Genomic DNA, 23,382 nt, shown 5'->3' on the forward strand with positions numbered 1-23,382 from the left:
GACGATCCCATGCTGTCACTCTTCAGAGGAGAGTCAAAGAGAAGCACAACTTGTCATGTGCCACCTTAAATACCTTTTCTTATGATTGGACACATCTCTCTATAGAGTCCAAGGTTTAACAACTAATTTTGGTGTGTACCCAATTTTTTGCACAGCAGGTTTTTACATTAAATTTCATACAAGTAAATACTGCTTCACTAAAAATAAAAATCCTTGTTCATAAAACCAGGAAAACCATATTTCCAGATATTCCTAGGAGATAAAAGACATACCATTTTTTGTTTAAAATAGAGTGAACTATTATGATGCTGAGAGGGGTTCCCAAGCTAATATTACTTTTTCTTGACATGTGTCTTGATTAGAATGTTCAGTGTGTAAATGTGTGGGTTGTCTGATACCAACTACAAAGACTTTAGTGCAACTGTGTTAAAAAGATGCAGGTAGTTGACCCTCAGTGTGGCTCCAGAGAGGTTTTGGAAAAACACTACTGTTGAGAAATACTGCGATAACGCTGCTCTTTGAAACTGCATTTATGTTTCAAAGGGCTAAAGATTGCTTTAGCAGGGTTATTGCACTCATGCTCCTCTCACCCAGATTCCCAACAGAGACACACGCAAATCAAATCTGCTAATTCACAGAGGAATTAAAACAACTTATTCAGAGGAGCCTGCAGGTAGAGCAGCTTGGTTCACAGCTGTAGAACTTAAAGCTCAGAGAAGGGGGTGTTTCCTTTGCCATTCCCTCCAAACTTTCTCTGTGCTCATTTCAGTCAGCCGTTGGTACACTGACTAAGAACTATGAGGACAGCAGGAGTCTTTGTGTTTTTGCTGCTTAACATGGTCATGGAAATAAGCGGTGCTGTGGATAATATGAAGGGATCTGCATCAGAAAAGTCAAGTCCTGAGAGCAAGCTGAAGACAGAAGAGGCTGAACTTCCTCACACCAAGCCTGCAAGTTTTTCACTTTTTTTAGGCAAACTGCTCGTGGTGCCCATGGATGGGAGTCATTGGATAGGTCTTAAAGCCATTGCCCAGGAAATGGGTCGCCGTGGACACAGAGTTACGGTGGTGATGCCAGAGACCACCCTACGTATGGGCCCGGGGAAACACTATGACACTTTGACCTATCCTGTACCTTATGACAAGGCTTACATCGACTCTGTGATGTCCACACACAAAGACATCATGAAAAAATCCTCACAGCCTTTCATGGAGAAGATCAAGAAACGGTTCAGACAGTTCCAGGCCATTTCTGATTTTCTGCACATCACTGCAGAGAAGTTGCTCTTCAATGCCAGTCTCATATCACACTTGTCCCAGCAGGTGAGTACAAATACAGAAGATGAACACAACTTTGGTATCAGCTGCAAAACCAACATTGCAGCTTCAGCTTTGCAAATTGTACATGGAGGGTCTTTCGTTGGTATGGAGATGCTGTTCAATATGGTAGTCCAAATGCAAATGTTGTTGTATTAATGTAACAGTAGTGGTTGACTGTGCATATTGCATTAAATATTAATTGTATTATTATTAATTGTCTCATGCAAAATATGACATCAAATATAGGACTCATTTATCAGTTATGTAAAATTACAGTATTAAAAGATAAAATACTAACTGAACAGAAGAACGTTGAGGTTTGTGGAGAATTTAGTCGTGATGTGGGAGATCTACAAAGTGAGGCAGATGGGTTTCCCACCTGTGGAGTTGATCATGCACAGGATTGTGGCTCAATCCTTATTTCCAGCACTGGGAGAGAAATGGGAGTCTGGAATTATGGGCAGGTTGAGACGATGGAAAAAGAACAACCAGGGAAGTCGGGGTAGGTTTCCAGTTCTTTAACTGAAGAAGCCTCTTGAATGAGAGTTGAAATGTCTTTAAGAAATTTGAGGAAGTCCCGTTGCTTTCTTTCCAAGCTATTTAGACAGCAAGGGAAACCAAATTACCACCGTGTGGATGGAGACAATCTGATGGGGAACCAAAGTCAAAGCTCCTGGATAACCAAGCAGATAACCCGGAAGTGCTGGAAGCACCTAAAAGGAGGAAAATAGAAGAACCACGTGACACGCCGCCTGCCCCAACACTTCGGTTTCACACATCAGGACAATAAAAACTACATAGTCTTCATCAGGTCTTAAAATCACTCCAACTTCACATGAACTATAAAACATATTACACCATGTCATTGTTTATTTAATACCTTTAAAAACGCTTAAGGACCAGATGATGTTTATTATGTCCTAATATGTGAAACCAAAGAAAGGAAAAAGGGTGCACTTACATTTTACCATAAGTGTATGTGAACAGTTACAGTGGTGGATGTTCATATTAAACTTCAAATTTCAGGTCAGTACATGTGCAAGTAAACTGTAGACATCTGAATGCTCCATTTATGGTAGTGTTTATTCTTCTCTTGACTTTGAATGAAGTCAGTGAGAGAAGATAAATGTGCAACTCTGGCTGGCGTAGCATACACCTGGTGTTCAAATCTTCTGGTTGTGAGCAACAGCCTGTTATGAAACGGCTGTGTGCAGGCAGGAAAAGGACCCAAAGTGCAGACTCCGGAGACAGACGTGAACTCAAAAAACAGCTTTAATGCTGAACTCAAAGTAATAGTGATGGCTCGCTTGAAGCTGAAGCTACGGTGCGTGTGTCAAAAAAATCAACACACTGCTTCAGATGCACTGTGTTGAAGCTTGATTCGTTTGGCCAGATTCACGTGCACTGAAAAAAAGGGATTGGCCAGCTCTTGGATTTACGTAAGCATCTTGCGTGTATTTAACACAATTGCCTCATGCCTTAAAGTTAAGTGTAACTACATAGTGTAGAAACTACATGATATGCAGAGAGGCTAGATTAAATTGTTCATATCATGTTCAAGTGAAGTAAGTCAAAAACATATCAATGTTAAATCCTGCGACACTGCACGGGTTTCAGACTCGCACTCTTTAGATCGTGGTTTCAGGAAGGCATCCATCTCAGTCAAGTCGAGCAGCCACCTCTACTTTTTTTAGTACACCAAAAAAAGTAAATTGGGTGGTTGTTACATTAAAAAAGTCCAACTTGTAATTTGAACACAATAATTTCATGTTTCTATGAACGTAATTAAATCATGAAGAATCTGTACGAAATTCAAAAACTTAATTTGTTCTTGTTGAGACGACATGATACAATCTAGTAAGAGTGGTTAGTTGCTGAACTCATGAAATTCACAAGATCGCACAAGATTTCAAACTGCAGGAAAATCACTGGAGTTATAAGAGGCAGACAACTACACACACACACACCACATGCATGCTATTGCTATTTATTGTGTATTATTACAAAAACAAAAAAATTCTGCATCAAATACAGGAAATCACATTTCCTAGATTGTTGGCATGGTGGTTAGTGCTGTTGCTTCACAGTAAGAAGGTCCTGTGTTCAAATCCACATTCTGGCTAGTTTGCAGGTTTCTCGCTGGGTATTCTGGTTTCCTCCTGCAGTTAAAAGTCATGCAGTTATTAGAGTTAGGGTTAACTAAAGAGGACAAGAGGAGTCAGTTTTGTCCCTCGAGTTCTTCTTGCCCTCCTCTGAGCACAGTCCGCCCTGGACTGCGTCAAACAGCACTGGGTTCAGGTCTCCGTACTCCCCCGATGCCACCTCAATGACTGGGAATAGAGAGGACAAGCTAATGAGAACGATGCATAACATATAAAAAGTTATGCATGGATATACACTTGTAATCAACTCACTGAAATCAGCTGGAAAAAGAGAACAAAAAGAAAAAGAAGGGGGAAAAAAAGAGTTAGGGTTAACTGGTGATTCTAAATTACCTGTGAATGTAAGTGTAAATGGTTGTTTGTTTCTATGTGATAGACTGGTCAGCTGTCCAGGGTGTACCCTGCCTTGTAACCTATCACTTCAGGGTTATTTCCCAGCCCTCCTGCAACCAGGATAAAGATAGAAGGATGATAGTTGTTGAAGACCCATTCAATTTTTATGGTAACCAGGATCTAGACTTTGTTGAACATTATGTAATATGAAGACAGCATGTAGTATTTAAGTGACCAAGTAGTATTGGGGTAAAAGTTATTGAATAGTGTTGAAATAAAATGACAAAATTGTGAAGGATTAAAATATTCCAAGAGCTCAACTTACTTCATCTGAACATGTTTCAATCGCGTTTTATGAACACAAAATGCACAGGTTTACTGAATATGAAAAAGTTGTGTTGATTTAACTCAGTTGTTTAAGTTTCTGCCAAAGCAAAACATTTGTGTGCAACCAGTGTCCACTATTGAATCAAGTAAATCCAACATGGCCTTTTTTTCAGTGTGATTAGTGACGTTCGAAGCTTCATTTAGAGCCTAATTGCTTCGGTATCTGATTCAATGGTTTATAAGGAAATGAATCATTCGCGGGATTTGTGGAGCGTTTTGATGGTGACAGATAGCAAACCACTGAGAGATTTGGAGCCAGCGAGGAATAGAGGAGGTTCTGTTGTGTGGGAGAATTTTGAGTTGATTTTTGTCAATCGGGTGAGTTTTCCAGCTCTGTGTTCTGGCCGTTTGCTTTTGTTTTGTGTGTGTTTATTATATCTGAAAACGGGAAAAAGGTAAAATGTCAAAAATCTGCTTCTATAATATAAATATCATTAAATAACTTTAGAAAAACTTCCACTTGACTCTTTACATGTAATGTTGTAAAAATATATATTTTATTGTTTAATTAATCTTAAACTGTTAGTCTGCCAAATGTGCAGCAATTGAATTTATTTATTCTCTTTATCTGATAGTTTGTGGGGCCCAGTTAGACTGTATAACTGCATCTCTACCAGTTTCTCTGCACTCCAGCCTCTTCTGTGCCATGTGAAGGGATGTTCCTTAAGGCAGGAGGAATTATCTAAATATAAAAGGAACAGGTTCGGCCATCGCACAATGGAACAAATTCTCTTCTTAAATAAAAATGAAAAAGGGTTACTTTAAATGCATCATGTTTTTAATTTGCAATTTCATAAGCATTTTTCCTTTCCATTTCACAATCAATTCTGCCCCCAGGTCAAAAATATGTCTGGGAAAATTTCCCTAATATAATATTATTTATAAATGTACCCGTCTAGCGGTTAATTGCATAAGTGCATGGAGGCAAGACCTCAGAGCAGAAGCATACTCCATAATGTGTTGTACATTATCATATGTATATTATATGTAATGTGGTATTTTTCAATTATTGAATTTACCAACATCAAGAAGTCACAAGCAAAGAAAGACCACACAATGGTGCATGTTTAAACAAGAAGAGTTTACTGGTCAAAATTATTTATTAAACAAATAAACCACATTTTTTTAACCACCAAAAAATACACATTCAAAGCAACACAACGGCGGCCCAATATCAGACAGAATTCCACTCTGTAGAGTGGGCAATCTTAATGAAGCAGTTGGTTTTATTTTGTGGATTCAAGCTGCTCTTCATATTTTTGGCCACCAGATGACACCAGAGAGGACTGTGTTTGAAGCTTCGGTGCTTCAGAAAGCTTCATTTGGCCATCACTACTGAACTCAAAGTAACAAACTTCCAAAGTACAAACATTAACACAGGTAGGAAACCAAAAAACCACAGCATGGGTGAGGACAGGTAAGAGTAGATCATGACACGGACACAGCGAAACACAGGACTTAAATACACAGAGGAGCAATCAGGGAATGGGTAACAGGAGGGAAACACAGCTGGGGCACATCAGGCCTGACGAGACAAAGGAAGCAAAACCAGATGCATTTACATGAGACACGGACTTTCAAAGTAAAACAGGAAACATAACACAGAGACGCAAACTTGACAAGGGGATACAGCTGACAGGGGAGACAGAGCAACTAGAGAACACACAGACATAAACCATGAGACAGAACTCTAACAAAGAAACCAAAGACTAGAAATGATAAATAATATAATAAACTCAAAACCCTGGGTCAACGACCCAGGCATCCTAACACAGCCAATGAGAAGAAAAGTTTACGTAGGGGAGGGGGGGGGCTAAAAACGCTTCTGCTGGACTGATGATGAACTTGGGGGCTGCACAAAGGTCTAATAATGGATCAAAACTGAACTGTGAGTCATGCAATGCTGCACTAGATTCAAATGATCATGATGGATCCAGTTTAGACACTTTATACCTTTCTACCTACAATCTGTAAAATCCTCCATGTGTGAACCATGTATGCAAGACAGTGTAGTGCTGACACACAGTGGAAGATTGACTCCTCTCTGCTTTTCCACCTTCTCCCTGTTTCACTTTATAGGACTTTGATGCCGTCTTGACAGATCCCATGGTTCCCACGGGCTCATTAGTAGCTCGGAAATTAGGTGAGCTCCTCTGCACTCAGGTTATCTGTTTGCTTGTACACCTGCACATTTTCTCACCTATCATTACTCAATCACTTCCAGGTCTCCCTACTGTCAATCTGCTGAGAGGAATACCGTGTCACTTGGACATGAAGTCTGCTGGCTGCCCATCTCCGCCCTCATACGTTCCTCGCCTTTTCACTGGATACACGGATAAAATGAGCTTCAAGGAGAGATTTATCAACACTTTGGTGAGCCAGGTGGAAGTTAGCATATTCAAGCCTTAAATCACAGCTTGTCCAAGACTGTTATTTTTAATCATCTTCCAGAATGTATGGTCACGAACAAAACACTGTTGGTTTGTGGTTTCAGTGTTATTACTATTACAGTACGTCTTAGTTTTTCTGTCTTCAGTTTTGGTGCTGTATTATTGTCCTGTAATGCCTCTGACCCACAGGTGGCATTGGTGGAGCCGCTGCTTTGCAAACTGCTGTATTGGCGCTTTGACCAAATAACCCGTGACTTCCTTGGAGAGAACGTGGGCGTGGCTGAAGTGCTTTCAGACTCTGATATCTGGCTGCTCAGGTAACACATGGAACGTCTGTGTATTGTTGACATTTGCTGAGTGTAAAAAACTAAAAAACTGTTGCTGTATTTAAACAGGAATGACTTCACGCTGGATTTCCCACGCCCACTCATGCCCAATATTGTACTGGTTGGTGGAATCAATTGCAATGTGAAACATCCTCTGCCCCCAGTAAGACTTTATGAGTTTTAGACTCTAAATACATTTATGAACATTCTGATTGACACCACTTACCGTAGGACTGTAAGACCAATCAGGTAAGAGTGATAAATGCAAAGTACTTAAGTAAGTTTGTGTTTTGTCAGGATCTAGATTCCTGGGTGTCTGGAGAGCACGGGTTTGTAGTGTTCACTCTGGGCTCCATGGTGTCAGATCTGCCAGAGGAAATCACCTCTGTCTTTCTGGAGGCCTTCAGACAGATTCCACAGAAGGTATATCAGCATACAGCTTATCTTGTGTTATAAATAAATACAGCTAATCTTAATCTACAATAAAACTATGACAGGTCATATGGAGATACACTGGAAAGGTTCCTGACAATGTCCCGGAAAATGTGAAGATGATGAAATGGGTCCCACAGAATGACCTGCTAGGTGTGTGTCTGCAGCAGCACATCCTGAAATGTGAAGCACGCTGATGTGTCACATCTCATAACATCTGATATTTCTGCATGTTTTGTGTCGTAGCTCACCCGGGAGCCCGTGCATTCATCACTCACGCTGGCTCACATGGTCTGTTTGAGGGACTGTGTCACGCCGTTCCAATGCTGATGGTGCCCCTGAACGGGGATCAGCCGGACAACGCTGCGAGGATGGCCAGCAGAGGTGTAGGAATCGTGTTGAACATTTTAGACATTAATACAGAAACTCTTCTGAAGGGGCTGAAGGAGGTCATCAATGACAGCAGGTGAGGGAGTCAGCAGACGGCTCACAATGTGACGTTTGATCTACATGATCCTTGTCATTCAATCAAAATGTTCTCCTTTGGTCTACAAAACATTTTTTTCAAACAAGCAAGTCTTGCAGGTTTTCCCAACCTTATAAACAGTACATTTGAACAATGACTGAAGCTAGCCCTCTGAGTACACAATGGGTCATCATTCTAGCTACATTTCCATGACGGTGACTCTTTGCTAGTCAAGCACACCTAGGGAGTTTCCTATATACACACAAAGTCTGACTTTGTAGAGAGGCTCTCATAATCTTTTTCCAGCCTGAGCATCAGATACTCTTTTACTGATGTCCTCAGAAATGTCCTTTATTTGTGCCTCAGTGTATTTCTGAGTGTTTTGAATATCAGGCTGCAGGCTTTTACTTTCCCCCTCACAGGTATGCAATGAGTGACTTTTTTGTTTGAGTTAATAAAAGGTCCTGATTTGTTCAACTGGGTTCACGTAACATTATCTAATTTTAATTAGGACTCGTGTTAAACTTGATGGTGGTCACATTAATTGCAGAAAATAAAAAACTCTAACAAACCTTCAAACACTGAACCACTGTACCATTTGTTCTCCAAGAGCTTTAAATATGATTAAATTCAGCTCATTGTCATTTTAAAAAAACCTGCCCATTTATCTGTGTTTTCAGGTACAAAGAGAACGTGAAGAAGCTGTCAGATCTTCATAATGATCGGCCGTCGGACCCGCTTGAGCTTTCAGTGTATTGGACAGAATTTGTGATGCGGCATAAAGGGGCGAAGCATCTCAAATCGGCTCTCCATGAACTCTACTGGTTCCAGTACTTCAGCCTGGATGTAATAGTGCTGCTAACTACTGTGGTGCTTGTCTTTGTAATGCTGACAGCAAAATGTATGAAGCTATGCTTCCGTAAACTAAGACGGAAGAGGAAGCAGGAATAAATACAGTTTCTTTTTACTGGGGTTGTTGTGATATATTTTGTAACTCTGAGCAACACAAACACAAAAACCCTGACATTTGCTATTTTCACTTCCTCGGACAAACAGCGATTAACTACCTTTAAGTAATTAATTAACATTATCACTGTATTACCTGCCAGGTTAAAATCACCGACCAATTAGTGGACCTCTGGACACTTGTAGTGCAATTAAGCAATCAGATAAGTTAAACTTTACTCAACTCATTCTTCTTGCTTCCTCCACTTCTGTACCATTGTATTGTTGAATTCCCTCACAGCCACTGTATTCCCATGTTGTTGCAGTATATTAATGAATAACCTCGTATTGTGGATGGATTATCTCAGTTGTTCTCCTGACTGAAGTTTGGTCCGTTTACAGCCTCACATTAACTTTTATGGAGTGAAAAAAAGTTAACATTCATCCTCCAGCTTCACTGTGTTTATGTTATGCTAACATAGCTGTGTCGCTAGCGATCACGTAGCACCATTATATACCAGCTAGTCCAACTTCAGTAACCCTACAAAAGTAACTGCTGTTTAGTTTCCTGTCTTCATTTATATTGGAAGTGATAGCAGAGCTGTACGTTTGAATTTTTTCAGAAATCTCACAGTCAGAACATGTTATATCCAGAGATGGGCAGTAACGCGTTACTGCTGTAATCTACTACTGTAGATTACTACTGTAATCTGATTACTTTTTTCAAGTAACGAGTAAAGTAATTAGATTACCGTTACTTTCCCGTAGTAACGCTGCGTTACTGCGTTAGTAAAACCGTGATTTTTTGCGAGAATGTCTCACGACAGTGACGTAAGCGAGTGTGCCGTTAGTGACAACAGCTGTGTGCAGATCAACAATGGCTCACATATCGATTGTGGGAGAGAGTATGAGCGTGCAGTACTTAAAGCGTGGAAGTACTGACTTTACTTTGAGTTTGACTCCATAAAAAGTGACAAAAACATTAGTGTCCGTTGTGCGTGGGAAGAAAACTTCTTTTTACAGCGAAAAAACCCCCTAAACTTCCGAGCAAGCACCGAGTGCGCAACGACGTAATGGGAAACTCACAGAGAAACTCGCGGATTCTTCAACTGACCGCGGCACACCTGCACCAGGGTAAACCTCCGCCTACCGCAGTCCTGCTTTACAGGTGAAAATAGAGCAACGGGACCGCTGAGTCTTTGACTTTATTTATTTTCTGCTGTGTTTTACTTGCATCTATTTGAAAGAGTGAGTGTAAACACAAAAAATATTTTATTTTATGCGCTGGAATGTGCAGAAAATAGCTTTAAATGTTAAACTAATTTATTCAAGTCAGAATGTTGCATATAATTAAATTTTTGCTTGATGCATAAAGTTAAAAGATTAAAACTGATAAAACAAGTTAAAAAAAGAGATTTTTCCATTTGATTACATTTTGTATGATGGATTATGTAGAAAAAGTAGAATTGGGCTGAAAGATCTATCGCTTTATCACCTCTTCAGGTTGTAAATCGTGTTTTTAAAAAGTAACTAAGTAACTAAGTAATTAATTACTTTTGAAAATAAGTAATCAGTAAAGCAATGGGATTACTTTTTGGGGGAAGTAATCAGTAATTAGTTACTGATTACTTTTTTCAAGTAACTTGACCAACACTGGTTATATCATGTTTCCTGCTAACTTCTAACTCTGTTAAATTTAATAAATTCTGTTTTCATAGATGCCTGAATGTTAAACTTAATTGTTACACCTGGTAAAGCAGCAACACTGATCATTGTATTAAAATGAAAGAATTTGGACAGTTTTTAACTCTCAGTGACGCTGCAGTGTTCGTTTGAGATTACTATGAGTCGTGAGGCTCCTGACTACGGTAGCTGTAATGCTCCAACAATCCATCAAGCGATGTAGCTTACCAAAGTCATACTAAAACATTTTTTGACGGATTTTTGAGCGCTTGTACCACATAAAATCGCTTTGAGGTCTGTAAGCACGACCAGAATTCATAAATAAGGTGCACTGTCGATTTTTGACTAAATTAAAGGATTTTAAGTGCGCCGTATAGTCTGCCAAATACGGTACATACAATTATGTGCAGATTCTTAATAATCAGTCACACACTACAAATACAGACTTTCTAACCAGGCCACCATGCTGTCCTCGATAGTGTTTGTGGCTCAGAGTCCACGGTGCCTTTTGGCGTGGGTATTTTGTGGGGATCTCTCGCGCGTCCCATGAGTGAATCAGAGTTTGCTTTTTGGGTCGACCAGTTCATTCAGAGCATGCAGGTTCTCCCCCTCTCGAGGCTCAGGTCATGCACTGTGGTCTGGAGACAAACACTTGAATTTAGCCCCCCATATTAAATCTAATATATACTGGGAAACTACAGTACAGTTGTGTTAGAAAGCTGTACATACTCTGTATCACCCACATGGACTTTGTTACGACTGCTGTCATAATGTTGTCTCATATGCAAATCTGAGTGTGCAGGTCCCTTTCTGTCATTGGTGGATCCAGGCAATTGTCTCTGTGGATTGGCTAACTACCTGGAGACCAGTAGTGTTTTTTTGATATGTGCGACCCGCCCAGGGTGGCATCTTGGTGGGGGCAGCATCATGGCTTCGGACCCCCCCCCCCCCAAAAAAAGTCGCTCGCACACATGCTGCTGACTTTGGAGGGCTTCGGGGGAGGGAGGATGGAGCAGTGTGAAGTCTTGGACAGGTTTAACCTGACACAGAAAACAAGAACACATCATATTTGTGTGTGTGTGTGATCCAAGAGCAAATACTAACCTTGATCCTTCACAAAAACAAGCACAACGAACAATTTCTCTAAAAATTCTTCTGATGATTTCTACGCTCACTGCAGGAATCAACATCTGCACATACACTCTGTACAAGAGACAAAATACAAATACGCTTCAACGTGTTGGAGGTACCTCGATTTAACTCATGTGGAAGTAGCCCAGTTCTTGGTTGTGTCAGGTTAGCAGTTTAGTGATGTTAGTTTACAGGAGAAGCCGGAAGCACATTGTGAGTTTGATTCGTGGTCGTCCTTCACTTTTGTTTCTTTTTGCCGCAGCTCCCATATCCCCGATTTGTAACTATTTACTTTTTATAAAATGTTTCTTGAACTATGGCAGCATCTTATATATCTTTTATATTTGGGCCGTGGAGAGCAGAGGCAGCAGGCAGGCCAATCGAAACGCAGCTCAGGCTGCAGCTGCAGCAAAAACTTGGGCGTAGGAGGAGGGATTCTGGCAAACCGTCAGGAGGGGGAAGTGGTGCTCTACCAACACGGTGTACAGTAAAGATGGAGGCCTGCTGACTCCAACTGAGGACACTGTCAGGCAGTAGAAGGAATACTCTGACAACCTCCATAATCTTAATCTCACTCATAATTAACTAAAGTATCCAAAAGACAACAACTTCTCTTGTTGCATTTAGGTTCCAGTTTAACCAAAGAACAAAAAAGGATACATGAGCTCAAGCAGGTTATACACAACATTTACACTGCACAGATGAGAACACAGCATGATTTCATTCAGTCCAGTCTGTCTGTTAGACAGCGTGCAAACAAAGCGTGCGTTCTTTGTAGCATTCGACAACAGAGTCACTTATGTACTTTTCTGACATCCACAAAAACATATTGGTGTCTGTTATATCTCCTTGTTAATAGAAACTTTGTTTCCAGCGTTTGAGCTAATTCTCAACGTGTCTCTTGCACTGACCACAATAACCATTTATCAAAAATTTAATTACAGCAATTGGTACCTTGAGCAGGATGACGCTGATCTCGGTGGGTGTTTCCCTTCAGTGCTCTCAGTTTGTCTCCCTGTGTCAGACTGACTTCTTTGCAGTTATTCTGCACAGACAAAGAAAGAAAGACACAATTAGCAGCATGAAAACACAACATCCATCCGCTTATCCTTTTCAGGGTCGCGGGGGGGGGCGCTGGAGCCTATCCCAGCAGTCATAGGGCAAGAGGCAGGGTACACCCTGGACAGGTCGCCAGTCTGTCGCAGGGCCAACACACAGGGACAGACAACCATTCGCACTCACATTCACTCGCACATTCACACCTAGTGAGTGATTATCCAATTAACCTATTCCCACAAGCTGCATGTCTTTGGACAGTGGGAGGAAGCCAGAGTACCTGGAGGGAACCCACACAAACACAGGGAGAACATGCAAACTCCACACAGAAAAACCCCAGCCTGATGGTGGAATTGAACTCAGGACCTTCTTGCTTGCTAACCACCATGCCACCGTGCTGCCCCAGAAAACACAACATTGTGATCATAACTCAGTAGCCTGTTTGAATTCTGCAGTAACCATTAAAAAAGGTCATGTTGATGCTATGAAGTCACACCGCTGACCTCATCCAAGCTATATGACTTGCAGAGCACGGTGTTGATTGACAGGTCATCCATGCTGGAAAGCAGCGAGGACACTGCCTCCTGTTCCCTCCCTGCACAGAGTCAGAGCGGTGAAGCTGCTGTTGCTGCAGCTGCTGCTGCTGACTCAGTCTCTGTTGGACCAGCTGTTTAGACCGATGCACGTCACCCTGAACCCACAAACTGTGCTGCTTCCTGCACACAAACATCAAACACACACCACAAACTAACTGTGATATTATGTTTAGCAGGTATAACATTCAACATCCTGGTTTAGCGTGTAAGTAGACACACAAAGCTAGTAGCCATTAGCAACAGAGCACTACTGTGGCGTAAGGAGGAAGTGTGCGTCCAGAGCTGAGGAGAGAAACCAGCTGCAGCTGAACACTGTGACTGCAGTCTGCAGCAGTAACACAGTTTTCAGGCTTTTTTTTTAAAATTACATTTGATTCATCATCCACCAGTTTCCCACTGCTGCAGTCACCACCACCACCAGCTGCACATGGGCACACTGGGGAATGCCTCACCCTGACCTCCACCTTTTGCTTCTCTTCTAACTTTTACTACATTTCCAGCATGCTCCAACCATGACCTCAGCATGGAGAAACATCTTGCAATAGATGCCACAGCCTAAGGACAGACGGGCCTTGTTTGTCCAGCACATCTCACAGATGCTCGATGAGATTGAGATCTGCCGAAGTTGACACCTCAAACCCTTCCTGATCTACTTGTGCTTTGTGTGAAGACTCAAGCGACACTCGAAGTATTAGTGAACAGCTGTACTCAGTGACCAACGCCTTTTGGGTCATTGCAAAATGTCAAACAGTTTGTGTTTAAATAAAAAAAACTGGAAACAGAAAAAGATCCAAGTGGACCAATCACACCTTTACAGGTAAACGCAATGACCCTGATGAAGGCCACTAACACGTTATTGTTCCCTAATACTCTGTCACTGGAGTCTTCACCTCATCAGAGCTTTGCCTTCTCCGTGCACCTTGGAGGTGAAGTTGCCGTCTGCTTGTGTTTTGTGACAGGGCACATTATCCTAATGAAGTGTTGCAGACGTGTCTGTGTGCACATCATATGGAAAGCATTACTTCTGTACTTTCATGAACGGCACTAAAGGTTAATGATTGTCTCCGACTGAGACCTTTGGAGTCACGGAAATTGGACCATTTGGTTTGAGCGGTCACAGCTGAGGCACAAACTCACTCTTCTAAGAAGTTTTGCTGTGGACCGATGATAGATCCAGGTCTGCAGATTCTGATCCAAACAATCGCCTAGGCTGCAGTAAACCGGAAGTGCTTCATCAGGTAGCAGCCAATCAGAGTCCCCGTGCGGCCTAATCCAGCTGTAAATGGATGAAGTGTTTAAAGAGACAAAGTTAAGATAAAAGAAATAAATGACATCAATTAAACATACATAAACACTTGCAGTCCTACCTTTACAGTGCACTGCCACTGCCCTGTCTGTACATTCACACACATGCAGAAAGCGTCTGACGATGAGGTCAGAGGGCGTGGTCCCATCAAGAAAGAAGAGGTCGTGGTGTTCAAATCCTGCATCTTCAAACCGCCTGCCATCATACAACTTCCTGTTCAGACGAACCACGGTCGTTATGTCATTTTGGCAAAAGTATGAGAAGTATGCATCGGGTGTGTGAAGGGGATAACCTGGAGACAGAATCAACAATAACTGAGTTCCATCATACGTTTCAATCAGCGAGGGTCTGTTTTTAATGCAAGTACTGTCTCTTAATGCAAACGTAAAATAAGATTCAATGACGTAGTGTCAACTGATTTATATTGTAAGGTAAAGACGTTAAATACAGAGAAAACCCCAACAATCGAACGGCCCCAAGCACCTGCTGACAGTGGGAAAGAAAAACTCCCTTTTAACAAGAACCAGGCTAAGGGAGGGGGAGCAATCTGCCACATGTGGTCGGGGTGAGGGGAGGACAACAGGACATGAGATGGACTGGAAGAGAGCCAGAGGTGAATAATAACTACGTGCAAAGTGGTGTAAATACACAAATTAAAAAGAGCTGAGTGATTAAGAAGCATGAGTGCATCATGGGAAACCCCGAGCCACTGCAGGGTTCAGGCTCATCTAATCCAGCCGTATAACAACATGACAACTCACACATGACAGCACTAAGCAGGAAACAATACACGCCATCAGAAGACAGCAGGGTAAGGTTAGCTCTTCTCAACTGTTTCAGGACGTGCAGGCACTGAGGGGCTGCAGAGGCCTTCTGTCAGGCCAAGCAACATGAGCACTGATGTTGTTTGGAGGCATGCTTTTAGCTTTCAGCTTTGAGATTCTGACTCACCGTTTTTTATCTTACCACGAGAATGGGGGCTACTGAACGATCCAGTTCATATCTCCATTTTCAACTCGCTAAAAGCACAAGAAGAAAGGAAAGAAAGACTGTGAAATCAAATCAAAATCACTTTTATTGTCACATCGCATGTGCAGGCACACTGGCACAGCACATGCGAGTGAAATTCTTGTGTGCGAGCCCCACAAGCGACAGAGATGTGCAAACACAACAACACAAACCAGCAAATACAAGAATGGCTACATCTGAAACTAATAAATATATGTACAATATATAATAGTATATGCATTTCTGGATGTGTATACTAAATATTATCCTACGTGTGTGTGTGTGTGTGTGTGTGTGTGTGTGTGTACACATTTTACAAATTAAATAGTAAAAAAAAAAATAATAATAATAATAATAATAAATAAAATATATAAAATATACAGAGTTGAATATGTGCAAAACAAGTGGCATTTATATACAGTGTGGAGTGCATAGTGTTGCAGTTCCAGTAGTGAAGCTGAGGTGTCTATGACGTGTTCAGCAGTCTGATGGCCTGATGGAAAAAGCTGTCTCTCAGTCTGCTGGTACGGGACCGGATGCTGCAGAACCTCCTTCCTGATGGAAGCAGTCTGAACAGTTTATGGCTGGGGTGACTGGAGTCCTTGATGATCCTCCCCGCTTTCCTCAGGCACCGCTTCCTGTAGATGTCTTGGAGGGAGGGAAGCTCACCTCCAATTATCCGTTCAGAGCACCGCACTACTCGCTGGAGAGCTTTGCAGTTGTAGGCGGTGCTGTTGCCATACCAGGTGGTGATGCATCCAGTGAGGATGCTCTCAATGGCACAGTGATAGAAGGTCCTGAGGATGCGGGGGCTCATGCCGAATCTTTTCAGTCTCCTGAGAAAGAAGAGGCGCTGCTGCGCCTTCTTCACTGTTTTGTTTGTGTGTACTGACCACGTAAGATCCTCAGCCAGATGTACTCCAAGGAAACGGAAGCTGCTCACTCTCTCCACAGCAGCGCCATTGATGGTGATGGGGGTGTGTACTTCTCTGCACCTCCGGAAGTCCACTATCAACTCCTTTGTCTTTGCGACGTTGAGGGTGAGATGGTTGTCTTGACACCAGTGGTTCAGGGCGCTGACCTCCTCCCTGTAAGCCGTCTCATCACTGTTGGTGATAAGACCCACCACTGTAGTGTCGTCCGCAAACTTCACAATGATGTTGGAGTTGTTAGTGGCCGTGCAGTCGTAGGTGTAGAGTGAGTACAGGAGAGGGCTCAGTACACACCCCTGTGGAGCACCAGTGTTCAGTGTGATGGGGGATGAGGTGATGCTGCCCAGTCTGACCACTTGGCGTCTGTCAGACAGGAAGCTAAGGATCCAGCTGCAGAGGGAGCTGCTCAGTCCTAGATCCTGCAGTTTCCTGTCCAGCTTCGAGGGAACGATGGTATTGAATGCTGAGCTGTAATCTACAAACAGCATTCTCACATACGTGTCTCTCTTCTCCAGGTGTGACAGGGCAGTATGTAGTGTCAGGGCTATGGCATCATCAGTGGACCTGTTGTGGCGGTATGCAAACTGTAGAGGGTCCAGTGAGTCGGGTAGTGCAGAGCGGATGAAGTCCCTGACCAGCTTCTCGAAGCATTTGCTCACGATGGGGGTCAGGGCTACAGGTCGCCAGTCGTTCAATGAGGAGATGGTGGAGGATTTGGGTACAGGGACGATGGTGGCCATTTTGAAGCAGGCTGGGACTACAGACAGAGAGAGGGAAAGGTTGAAGATGTGTGTGAACACTCCAGCCAGCTGAGCCGTGCATGACTTGAGGACGCGGCTGGGAATCCCGTCCGGACCAGTAGCTTTGCGCGCGTTCACCTTCCTGAAGCACTTCCGCACATCCTCCTCAGACACAGTGTGTGCACTGACGTCATCCGCGGTGCGCACACTGTCCGGTCTCATGGTGTTCGCTGTGTCGAATCTAGCGTAGAATACGTTTAGATCCTCACACAGAGAGGCCGTGGTCTGCGGTGTGCTGGTTTTCCCTCTAAAGTCTGTGATCGTGTTTAGTCCCTGCCACATACTCCGAGGGTTGTCAAACTGTTGTTCCACCCTGTCCCTGTACTCACGTTTGGCTGCTTTGATCGTCTTCCGGAGTTGGTAATGTGCGTGTTTGTAGTCTGATGTGTTCGCGGAGGCAAAGGCGGTGTTCCGTGCCGCGCGAACATCTCCGTTAATCCAGGGTTTTTGATTTGGGAAGGATTTAACTGTTCTGGATGGGACGACATCTTCCACGCATTTCCTGATAAATCCACAGACTGAGTCTGTGTATTCATCAATGTCTTTTGCGGCTACGTGAAACATTTCCCAGTCCACGTGATCAAAACAGTCCCGCAGCACAGACTCCGATTGGTCCGTCCAACAGTGCACCGCCCTCCGGGTTGGAGCTTCCTGTTTCAGCTTCTGCCTGTAGGCGGGCAGGAGCAGGATGGAGCAGTGATCTGATTGGCCGAATGGGGCGCGGGGGAGGGCTTCCGTACGCATCCCGGAAAGAGGTGTAACAGTGGTCCAGAAGCCGGTCTCCACGTGTATTAAAGGGAATGTGTTGATGGAGTTTTGGTGAGACTTTCTTCAGGTTTCCCTTATCAAAGTCTCCAGCTGTGATAAACGCTGCCTCTGGGTGTGCGGTTTCCTCACTGCTGATCGCGCTGTACAGTTCCCTGAGTGCTCGGTCAGTAACGGCTTGTGGGGGGATGTAAACAGCCGTAATAATCACTGCTGTAAATTCCCTCGGTAGCCAAAATGGCCGGCACTTAATCATCAGGTACTCCAGGTCCGGTGAGCAGAAGGATTTGACCGGGTGCACGTTCGCATAATCACACCAGCTGTTGTTGATCATGTGATAGAGGTTAGTGACATATACGTTAAAAATATTGGCTCCAGAACACCTTAATTATACCACCACTGCAATAATGAACACATACGGTCTGTTTTGGGGGGCTTTTACCTTTCACTCTGCAGTCTGTTACCTCATAATGTTCATATTCTTCTGCACTGAACCTTTCAAAATCCAGGAAACCATGTTGTAATGCCTGCAGAGGAAAAGAGCATAAACAGATTTCCACAACAAAAGCACTCAGAGCATACAACTCTGCAGTGGTTTCACAGATTCAGTTCAATTCAGTTTTTTTAGCACCAAATCACAACAAAGGTCACCTCAGGGCAGTTAATATTGTACAGTAAAGACCCTACAGTTATACAGAGGAAACACAATCAGACCACCCCCTATGAGCAGGCACACTGGTGACAGTGGGCAGAAACGGCCCTAACCAATCTGGCGCCCTAGGCAAGATTTTAGGTGGCGCCCCCCTACATCAGCAGTGTAGTGTAATGTTGTAACAAATAATATTTCTATTAAATAATCTTTACTTTGCATTTTAATTAACGTGGGATTATTTTTTGTATTTAGAAATAATAGTACCAACTTTTTTTTTTCAACATTTGTGGCACTGGCGTGGCGCCCCCTGATGGACGGCGCCCTTAGCATTTGCCTATACGGCCTATGCCACGGGCCGGCCCTGACAGTGGGAAGGACAAACTCGTTTTTAACAGAAACACATGTGTCACCAGAACCAGGCTCAGGGAGGGGCGGCAATCTGACTGACTGCTGAGGGGCTGAGGGGACGGAGACAGGACCAAAGACACACTGTGAAGACAGTGTGAGATTAATAACAAGTATGATTCAGTGCAGAGAAGTGAGTGAAGAAGAAACACAAAGAGCATCATGGGAATCCCCCGGCAGCCTACATCTATTGCAGCACAACTAAGGGAGGATTCAGGGTCACCTGGTCCAGCCCTAACTATATGCTTTAGCAAAAAGGAAAGTTTTAAGCCTAATCTTAAAAGTAGAGATAGTGTCTGTCTCCCGAATCCAAACTGGAAGCTGGTTCCACAGAATAGGGGCCTGAAAACTGAAGGCTCTGCCTCCCATTCTACTTTTAAATATTCTAGGAACAACAAGTAGGTCTGCAGTGCGAGAGCGACGGGCTCTAATAGGGTGATATGGTACTACAAGGTCATTAAGATAAGAAGGGACCTGATTATTTAAGACCTTGTATGTGAGGAGCAGGATTTTGAATTCTGGACTTAACAGGAAGCCAATGAAGGGAAGCCAAAACAGGAGAAATATGCTCTCTCTTTCTAGTCCCTGTCAGCACTCTTGCTGCAGCATTTTGGATTAGCTGAAGGCTTTTCAGTGAGTTTTTTGGACATCCTGATAATAATGAATTACAGTAGTCCAGCCTGGAAGTAATAAATGCATGAACTAGTTTTTCAGCGTCACTCTGAGACAGGATATTTCTAACTTTAGAGATGTTGCGCAAATGGAAGAAAGCAGTCTTACATATTTGTTTAATATGTGCGTTGAAGGACATGTCCTGGTCAAAAATGACTCGAAGGTTCCTCACAGCGTTACTGGAGGCCAAGGTAATGCCATCCAGAGTAGGAATCTGGTTAGATACCATATTTCTAAGCTTTTCAGGGCCGAGTACAATAACCTCAGTTTTATCTGAATTAAGAAGCAGAAAGTTAGCGGCCATCCAGGTCTTTACGTCTTTAAGACATTCCTGCAGTTTAACTCATTGGTGTGTGTTATCTGGCTTCATGGACAGATAGAGCTGGGTGTCATCTGCATAGCAGTGAAAATGTATGCTATGTCTTCTAATGATGCTGCCTAAGGGAAGCATGTGTAACCGACCCAGAGTTTGGGCCGGTAAAACAGATTAAATGTTCCTGCAAAACAGGGAAATGATGAGACAGAGACGACTGGTGAAGTTTCTCTTTGCCTCGCTTCTGCCATATTTATTTATACAATCACATGTATTTTTAACTTGCAGCATCACCATTCTCTATATACAACAGAAATAACAATAAAACCGTGTGTAAGTTCAAGCTGCAATACCACGATCTTTTCATGGGAAACAAGAGTACTTCACGTGTAGTGACCTTCAAATCATTTACTCGGCTATTCTCTCTGAATGACAATTCAAAACAATATGAAATGCATGTTCAAATACATTTTTACCTCGATTTAACTCTTAACCCAAATACCTATGTATTCTGATTGTTTTAACCAACATACCAGTGCTTGGTCTTAAACCAATTTAGCTTAGTAGCTCACAAATACATGAAAGAGTCATGTGTATGCTGGCAGGCTTAGCTTTAGCTTTAACATTCTCAAAATCACTTTTCAGAACCAGTAAACAGTTGTTCTTCACTGCCAACAGCAGATTAACATTCATATTCACAAAATCAGGACACGACAAGGAGCTTATTCAGCTAAAACGACCTGAAATAAGTGGAGAAAGGAAACCAAAATGGCGCCCGCGGCTGGCTAGGCTTTGGCATTTTTTTCCAGTCCTTCTACTTCATAAAACGTAACAAATAACAGCGTTTACCCGCTGATTTATACCCCCACATTTAGCTATGTTTCTTATCAATATTTTACAACCGTTTTACTATAGTTTTACCGGTTACAAACCTGCAAAACAGGGAAATGATGAGACAGAGACGACTGGTGAAGTTTCTCTTTGCCTCGCTTCTGCCATATTGGAGAGGAGGACCTATGACCTCGCTATTCTGTCTCACTGAACAATGCGCCACCCGGAGGCTGGGGGGTGCAACTACCTCATTAAACATAGTTCACTTCGGTGACAAATCTCTCTTTCTTTTAAGTACTACTTCTGATGGGATCACACATTAGTGTGTCACACATGTATAATGTAAACAGAATTGGTCCTAGCACTGAACCCTGTGGAACTCCATAATTAACCTCAGTGTGTGAAGAGGATTCTCCATTTACATGTACAAATTGGAGTCTATTAGATAGATATGATACAAACCACTGCAGCACAGTACCTGTAATACCTACAGCATGTTCTAATCGCTCTAATGGGAATACAAGAGAAGGGAATACAGTAATAGTAGTGTAGTTATAAACAAAAGCTTTTACAATAGGATAGGGTTCAGATCATATCTGTTCACATATGGTCTCAGACTTGTTTGCACTGTAAATAAACATAAACCATCACTAAGAGTGTAAAAACTAAGCAGCACCTGTTTAGCTGAGCTGAGCTCAGGACTGGGAATGGGGGGAAACGCGTTCTTAGCTCAGTCTAGATGAATGAAATCAACCCACTGGCACCGCTAAAGCTCACTAAGAGCTCATAAACTGTTAACAATTCATTCAAATTTCTGAATTCAGTTTTATTTATATAGTGCCAAATCACAACAGCAGTAAAAACCCTACAATAATACGGGAAAATGTTCCCATCCCAAACTTAAAAGTGTGGCTTTGATGAGGTTTCCTGACTTCCTGGAACGTTCATGCCAAGGTCGCCAAATAATTTCCAGCTAGGTGGAGTTTCTTCTTGTTACCCCTGCTTCCAGTCTTTATGCTAAGCTAAGCTAAGCTAGATTTAACAGACAGAGAAGAATAGTGTCTCAGTAAATGTAATGACAACAGCCCCAGCATGAAGTGCTGTTTCATAGAAAGCAGCAGCCTGTACCTAAACGGCATGTAGCCTGTGTTGTTTCCTGCAATCAGAGTCATGTAGGCACCTTCTGGGCTTCTCTTCAAATACATCACCTACAGGGCAGAGGTTAAAATACGTAACTAATAATGGACAGACAGACGGGCAATCAGATGATGTGATGGACAAATGAAATGATATTTACAGCATAGGCACCAATGAGAACCGCAGCATTGGCTCTCTTCTTCTGGTCATAGCTGGTGTAGTGAACCAGTCTCTTTCTAGACATTGTGAAAGACTATAATGATAATCAGTGAAAACAGCACATGTGCATTAATACATTTAAAATAGGCGTCTACTGTCAGAGGAGTGCACACACACCATCAGAGCAAAGACCTTTCAAAATAAGAGTGTAACGCATTTTCTAAATGATATCTATACAGCATACAAAGCCCTGAGTCTGAAGTACAGACTTTCATCTGCATTACCTTCAGCTTCTTGTTGAGTTTCCAGCAGTATCTGTACAGCGTGGCCAGGTTGAGGGGCCCAAAGTCTGCATAAAAAGTGCAACACACAGTGAGAGAGATGTCAAATAGGAGCTTTCAACAATTACAACACAAAAACAACACACACACAAATCAGCCACAAAACTAAACCCACTGACAGGTGAAGTCAGTGACATTGTTCATCTGGTTATAATAAAATGCTCTGTTAGAAAACCTTGGGACATTTATCTGGATGTTTCCACCCACACAATGCAGACATGGAGTCAGGTTAAAAACACATCTGTGAAAACATTACTGGCAAGCTTCATGTAATATTACGTTAAAGCAAATGTAAATTTATAATTAAAAAAAGAATTTTGAGCAGTAGTGTGTATTGTGTACATGTGTCTGTATCTGATCAGGATTTTTTTAGTTGTGTCTGTCATCAAAAATTGAGTTGAAGTGTTTTAAGTCAGATGGCAAACTCTGCCTAACAAGTCCACTTTATTGCGTGCTCATTTTCTCCTATTACTGGCTCATACCTCACCTTTACGTCTTTACCTCACAAAATAAAGCACCCTGAGGTGACTGTTGTTGTGATTTGGCGCTATATATATTTGCTACCTTTTGTACTATCATTAAGACAGTCTTCTGCCTTTTGCATTGTCTTGGGGTAAACTTGCTGCGACTTCCACTCCTGGGAAGTGTGGCAACTGCCTTGAAACGTCTTCAAGCAACTTAAAGAAGTCCAGACGCTTTTCTTTGCAAGCTCCTTTGACAACTGCCTTGAAGGTTTTTCATTTATGAATAATCTTTCTCGCTGTAGGATGATGGACTTCAAATTGTTTGAAAATGGTCTTAAACCTCTTCCCAAAGTAATGGGCAGCAACAGTTG

At 42.5% G+C, this 23,382-nt stretch overlaps 1 protein-coding gene and 1 pseudogene across 1 annotated transcript; one reads left to right on the forward strand and one right to left on the reverse strand.

The window, feature by feature from the left end:
- Positions 1–559: 559 nt before the first annotated feature.
- LOC113010458 (UDP-glucuronosyltransferase 1A1-like) lies at positions 560–8,782 on the forward strand. The gene is made up of 9 exons (XM_026149509.2): positions 560–1,322; positions 6,281–6,344; positions 6,426–6,574; positions 6,781–6,908; positions 6,987–7,080; positions 7,215–7,340; positions 7,415–7,502; positions 7,596–7,815; positions 8,496–8,782. The coding sequence occupies exons 1-9, from the start codon at positions 798–800 to the stop codon at positions 8,764–8,766; spliced, it is 1,665 nt and encodes a 554-aa protein (XP_026005294.2). The 5' UTR covers positions 560–797; the 3' UTR covers positions 8,767–8,782.
- Positions 8,783–11,368: 2,586 nt separating this feature from the next.
- LOC113010837 (dual specificity protein phosphatase CDC14AB-like) lies at positions 11,369–22,691 on the reverse strand (annotated as a pseudogene).
- Between the last annotated feature and the right edge of the window lie 691 nt (positions 22,692–23,382).

Source organism: Astatotilapia calliptera, chromosome 18, assembly GCF_964374335.1.
Source record: "Astatotilapia calliptera chromosome 18, fAstCal68.1, whole genome shotgun sequence".
In the NCBI taxonomy this organism is placed as follows: domain Eukaryota; kingdom Metazoa; phylum Chordata; class Actinopteri; order Cichliformes; family Cichlidae; genus Astatotilapia; species Astatotilapia calliptera.